The sequence below is a fragment of the Amblyomma americanum genome, chromosome 1, assembly GCF_052857255.1.
Source record: "Amblyomma americanum isolate KBUSLIRL-KWMA chromosome 1, ASM5285725v1, whole genome shotgun sequence".
In the NCBI taxonomy this organism is placed as follows: domain Eukaryota; kingdom Metazoa; phylum Arthropoda; class Arachnida; order Ixodida; family Ixodidae; genus Amblyomma; species Amblyomma americanum.
This window is the reverse complement of record NC_135497.1, coordinates 77,264,202-77,270,218: the sequence shown is the minus strand read 5'-3', so window position 1 is coordinate 77,270,218 and position 6,017 is coordinate 77,264,202. Positions and strand designations below refer to the sequence as shown.

The window sequence follows — 6,017 nt, the reverse complement described above, 5'->3', positions numbered from 1 at the left end:
AAGTTAGAGCGAGGCACGAAGCATCGGCCATGTGATTACGTGATCGCGGACGCTGGATGGTCATGATGTCGACTACTACTAATACTACTATATTACTACTGCCACTACGCGGAGGCCCAGAACCCCCTCTTTAACAGCTAGCTCTGCAAAATGGTTATTGAGGTGTGTTCAATTAACTTTCTGACATAATAGTTGGAACACAAGATCGCGGGTAACAACTGCCGCACCTTTTGTGTCGCGATCATCTGGTATTATTGTCCACGCCAATGCTGGCGCGCAGGCGCGGTTCCCTACCGACGCAAAGGCTCGCAGGAACTGAAACTATAGTCACTGGGACCTCCTTCCTCCCCTGGAGGGGTCGGTGTTCGGAAAGATTACTGATTAGGAATGTGAGAAACGGCGCTAGCTGGTATTGTATCGTCAACTTGAATGCGCTTAGGATAGACAGCTGTGTCGTATACTGTATACGTCCTCGCCCATCGTCTCTATGCTGAGCAAACTGAAGTTACGATTTCTAATTGCGTTTGGAGATAAACTTACCGACGAAAAGGGTGACCAGGACGGCTGGAAGCATTCCTTTTTATTAATGTGCCTAAGGAAGAAAGAAAACATAATAAGTCGCTGTAACCGCCTGGAGCGTGGAATACATGAATATTGTCAAACGGCTTCGTGGATGCACCACGGCATTTTCTTTCCCGTCCACTGCAGCAGCGTGATGCGTGCCAGTTTTCGTGTGGAAACAGAAAAGAACAAGCTTCAGGCAAAATTCAGCGGATAGAACAGTGTGTAAACTTAGAACTTCTTTTCATGGAGTTGAGGAGTCACGCTGCTGACCACAGTTTCCCGAACGTTAACGAAACGCTCCAAGCAGTCTTCATGAGCGTTCATTAGGTATACGTTGGCATCATTATTTGACAAGGATGCTACATTCACAGCTCTGGCTAATAATCAAAGCATAAGAGAGCCGCAATCACTGAGGTCCCGAAAGCGTAAAACTGTGGGGTGCCGCAAAGTTTGTGATCCAACCGTGTTTGAATCTTGGGCTCGCCGGCATGACTAATGTTCTTTTCTTTGCGGTATGCGAAAGTGCGAATGAGCGAATGCTCCATCTTAGGCTATGTTCGCGTCAGCATTCTGCGCGTTGTTCTTGTCCAAACTTCACAGTGTAGGCATCATTCGAAATCTTAAAGTACACTCTGTCAGTTGCTGTACACCGCTGTAGTGTAGCTGCGTTATCAACTGCACAAGAGGTGGTATTGCAGTTGACGAATTCGGTAGTTTCGTTGATATGACCTACTCAGAGAACTTTTCTGAAGAAACTACTTCGCTTAGGAGAGTTTCGTTTAGCCACGTATAGAAGAGAAGTTCATTTAGTATCAAATGGTCGCAGAATGTAGGTTCGTTGAATTGTATTTGATCAGTGGCCTTTTAAATGTAGCAAAATTTGTCTATTTTGGCGCAGGAATATCAGCTCGGCATAGGGGTGCACAGCAGCAACGTTTTTACCATTTGGGGTGGACAACATAGTGGTGCAGTGCGCGAAGTTTAATCAACTTATCTTCATTACTTCGTTTGTATCTGCCTTTCCAATGTTGAAGATTCCCATAATACTAAGTTACTATCAGAATTCTTCAGTATTGGAATGACAATTAAAACGAACTAATGAAGATAAGTTGATAAAACTTCGCGCACTGCACCACTATGTTGTCCGCCTCAAATGATAAAGACATTGCTGCTGTGCACTCCTATACCTAGCAGATATTCGTGCATAAAATAGACAAATTTTTCTACGTTTAAAAGGCCACCGATCAAACAGAATTCTACGGACATACATTCTGAGACCGCTTGATACTAAAAAAAAAAATTGTCTTCAATACGTAGGCCAAACGAAACTGCCCTAAGTGAAGTAGTTTTTTTTTTTTTTTGAGAAAAGTTCTCCAAGTAGGTCATATCAACGAAACTACCGAATTCGCCATCTGAAATACCACCTTTTGTGGAGTTGATAATGAAGGTACACTATAACGGTGTGCATCAATTGACAGAGTGTACATTTATTTTTCGAATGATGCCTATATTGTGCTCTTTAAACAAAACAACGCGCTAAATGCTGGCGCACACATAACCTATATAAAGGGGATCATTCACACTGCCGGAGGGGGACCCCCGCCTTAAGGGAACTGAAGTGCCGTCAGTTGCAGCCTGTCGTGTTACCTTCAGAGGGTCAGTCAGCAGCACAGGCACTGTAACAGGGCAGTGGAGTTTCACTTCGGCAAATACTGCCCTCCCTATTCCGTGCCCTGTTACCGCAGGAACACACCACTGCAGGGCACATTAAAGACTTTTAGGACAGGGGGACCCTGTCGGTTATGGAGATATATATAGGTCCCCCTATTCTAAAACTCCCTATTATTTGTGGAGTATTTCCTAATCGGGTTCTCTCTGATTGACTGAGGCATACATTGGCGGCGCACAAAAGCTGTTTTCCGAGGCCAATTATACCGACTATCACAAACAAGCAACTCTTCCCCCTTGTTAGTTCGGCGCAAAGAACTCGGGGTTTATTTCTGAGGATACTGTGCGTACAAGGCTATACATCGTGCACTAAGGAACTCACGAAATCAAATAACAAACATGTAATTAAGAATTTTACACAAATGACTCATGATGTGAATCAAGTGCGTAGCCGATTATGAAACGAAGCATGCATTAAATAGCGCTTTTTTTTTCTGACTGGAGGAAACTGCAATCCGGCACAGGTGCATACATAAATCTATATCGGTTCATGTTGCTTTACCAACGATAATTCAGCAGAGTATAGAATGCAACGCTTTAACCCATGCGTCAGTACAAGAAGCCATATATTACTCGTGTCTGGCGTGTACCAATTAAAACTCATATCCCCGTTAACTAGTTCTAAAACTTGCTATAAGATTTTGTCGCTTCATGATTTGCGCGGAGGGCGCTTCAGCCAGATAATAAAATAACGTTGACTATTGTTTTTCACGTCGCGTTATTTGCGCACCACTACGCCTAGCGAGGCCTTTTCCTAACACTGGAGATACCTGCCCTTGCCTACTGCCTCAAAAGCTTCCACCGAAAGAAAGAGGGAATTTATACGTTCTACGGGATAGCACACTCATGCGAAATCGGTCTCATCTTATGCCAATATAACAAAAAGCCCGACGAAATTAATAGCACTTCAGTTATAAACCGCAAGGAACCGGAGCGAGCTTACCTTATTGTTGAGGAAGCTTCATGGTAGGCTGCTCTCAGCAGATGTCTTATATACATAGCGACTGCAGATAATATTGACACGTGACGTCCCTTGTTTTGCACAAAAAAGGCAACGTGGAGAATGGGCAGACAGCAGGTTTATTTCCCATGTGCAAGAGACGACCAACGATCTCCCCGAAGCCTTTATCAGCTTCTGTTGGAGATAGCGAACAATTGGAACTGAAAGTGGAAATGATGAGCTAGAGTAAAAAAAGCATACAAGGAGAACACATGCTATCACTTCCGTGGCAAGGCAGCACACATTGCATGTGAGCAACGTTATGGACAGAGTCTGGAAATTAGTTCACGCTGCCATGGTTTCTTACGAATAAAAGTATTTCTTCACTCTACTGCGGCTGTGAATATATATATATATATATATATATATATATATATATATATATATATATATATATATATATATATATATATATATATATATATATATATATATATATATATATATATATATATATATATATATATATATATATATATAGCAGACAAGGTGAGTGAGATGAGGGGCTTTTTGTGCCCCTGAAGTCAGTACTCACCTTTTGGGCGCCATGGCGACTGTTTTCGGTCCTGTTCTTTCAGCTTGAGTACCGAGAATTCACGCGACGATGACCGCCGGCAATATCGCAGTTGTTCTGTCACTTTTTTTTCTGAACGCAGGTGTCGCTACACATCTGGTCTGGCAGCGACAGCCCTCTATGAAGGCGACGTCGGCTACTGACATGCCTTCATCGATGAGGAGAAAGCATTTTGGTCTTCTAAGCAACCGCGCATGAGAAACGTGTCGGTGACTTTACATTTAATTTCTTCTGTGAAGATAAACGCACTGGGTTCAGTATTAAAGTGGGGATAACAACAATTCTCTTTGTGCGGCGCAGGTTTAACAGCGTCATCGTTTTACGTTTAAGAAACGGTATCAACCCTGGTAGGCGGCGCCTAACAGGGTGGACGGCCTTTGAGGATGAGGACGTGCAAGCAGATACTACGACTCAATATACTGCAGTCCAACAATACTGGACACTGATTAAAAGAGAACTACGCTCTCGCAGGCGACATGGACGCCTTCGTTTTCTGTGGAACAGGTAGGGACCTGAGTCAGTCTTGAACAAAAAGGAAAGGGGCTCGATTTTCTGGTGGTTTATTTTTTAGATTAATGCGTTGTGAAATTTGAGAGTTGTTTTGAGATTTTAGTCTCTAGAGGAGTCGGCATTTTAAGAAAAGCTACAAAACTGTTGGTCTATTGTTGAGCGCCGTGCTGCAGGTCGAGCTGAATACAAATCGACTAGCCCAATTTCAGTGGCCCGGAACAAGAAAAAAGTTGCCATAATATGAATAAGCGAACTTGCATATGTCTACCCACGCTTCTTCTACTAGTTTGGAATAATCGTTTCACATGCTGGAGCAAATCTGGTATGTTTGTTTTTAAAAGGGTGAACTTAATAAGCAGCGTGAATAAAGTTTTTACTGGGGTAATTTACTCCAAAACCCGAAGTCCACCGAAAGGAAGTAGCGAAGAGGCAGTTATTTAGATAGCACAGGACATTTTTTATTTCTCACAAATTCTTGTTTATATTCGCAGTTACGTAACGCCCACACTTTGTCTGTTAATGACAACCTGCAGAATTTTCAAACTTACGTTAAGAAAATATTTACCGAAATCAGAGCGTTCGTTTGCAGTGCATGTTCAATGCGGTGCTTGCCCGGAATAAAAGGTGCTCGCCTGTTGCAAAACGCAGCCTGTGTCCAGGGCATCACTTTTCATTGGAAGCGGTAGAGCTAGACACTGCAACTAGACTGAAGCTAGACACCTGAAGCCGAGTAAGGCAGCTCAGAGTTTGTCATTCCCAAAACAAGAAGCAGTTTCACGTCTCCGCAACACTCACCGAATGCTCGGAGTCAAGGGGGAATGAGAGTCCACATAAGAACATTTCTGTGGAAAGGAATTACTGCGATCTGTCGGTTTTGCACGACAATGAAGGGCTTTGCGCATATACAGGACAGTCCTGTTTTCGTGACCCCAGCCAAATCAAGACACGTGAGCAGGAGCGTGTCTTTTCTTTATCTTAACCTAATTTGAGCATTTGAAATTGTTCTTTAAATGAAAATCAGCGATGTAATTTTCCGCGAAGTATTTTTGGTGAGGATACTTTTTAAAACTTCTACCACTTTCTCGACAGATTTCTCCTATAGTTACCGGTGATGCCTGGGCACACTATCGTAGCGAAATTCAATATACAATGAGAGACTGCGGGGTGAGTTGAAGCGTGTCTGCAAAATAAAAATCCGAAATAAAAAAAAATTAAGCTATACGCTCGTGTCATCCTCTTGGGCTGAGTGTCGAGTTTCGAACATGGTGAATACGTAATTCGTAAATGTGCCGAAACCCAAAGCAAGTGATTTCCATTTATCCCCGCCATATTGTTAACAGGAAAATTCGATCTGTGTGTAATTAATGCATGTATTCTACTAGAAGCAGCGAGGTCCTTGTGAACGTAGAGGATCCCGTTCTATCGCAGTGTTTTCGAGGCGGGGACCGGTCGACACTTGCCCTTTGACCCTAGCCGCTTGCGGTTATCACCGCCGTTCTAAATGCTCGTGTACTCAGCTGAGCAGAAGCAATATGAAAGGTCGAAGTGGCAATCGAGGCGACGTCGAAGGGGAAGTTTTTTCTCCCCCACAGAAGATAATCAGATCAATGGAGTGACGTATACTCATTCGGTGACAATAGC

General features: G+C 43.2%; 1 protein-coding gene across 1 annotated transcript in view; it reads right to left on the bottom strand.

The window, feature by feature from the left end:
- LOC144113079 (salivary anticoagulant protein P23-like) overlaps window positions 1-3,257 on the bottom strand; it is a 4,962-nt gene extending 1,705 nt beyond the window's left edge. The window contains exons 1-2 of the mRNA XM_077645992.1: window positions 3,236-3,257; window positions 541-592 (exon numbers count right to left, since the gene is read on the bottom strand). Coding sequence (XP_077502118.1) covers window positions 541-574 — 34 coding nt within the window. The 5' untranslated portion in view covers window positions 575-592; window positions 3,236-3,257. The remainder of the gene's footprint in view (window positions 1-540; window positions 593-3,235) is intronic.
- Between the last annotated feature and the right edge of the window lie 2,760 nt (window positions 3,258-6,017).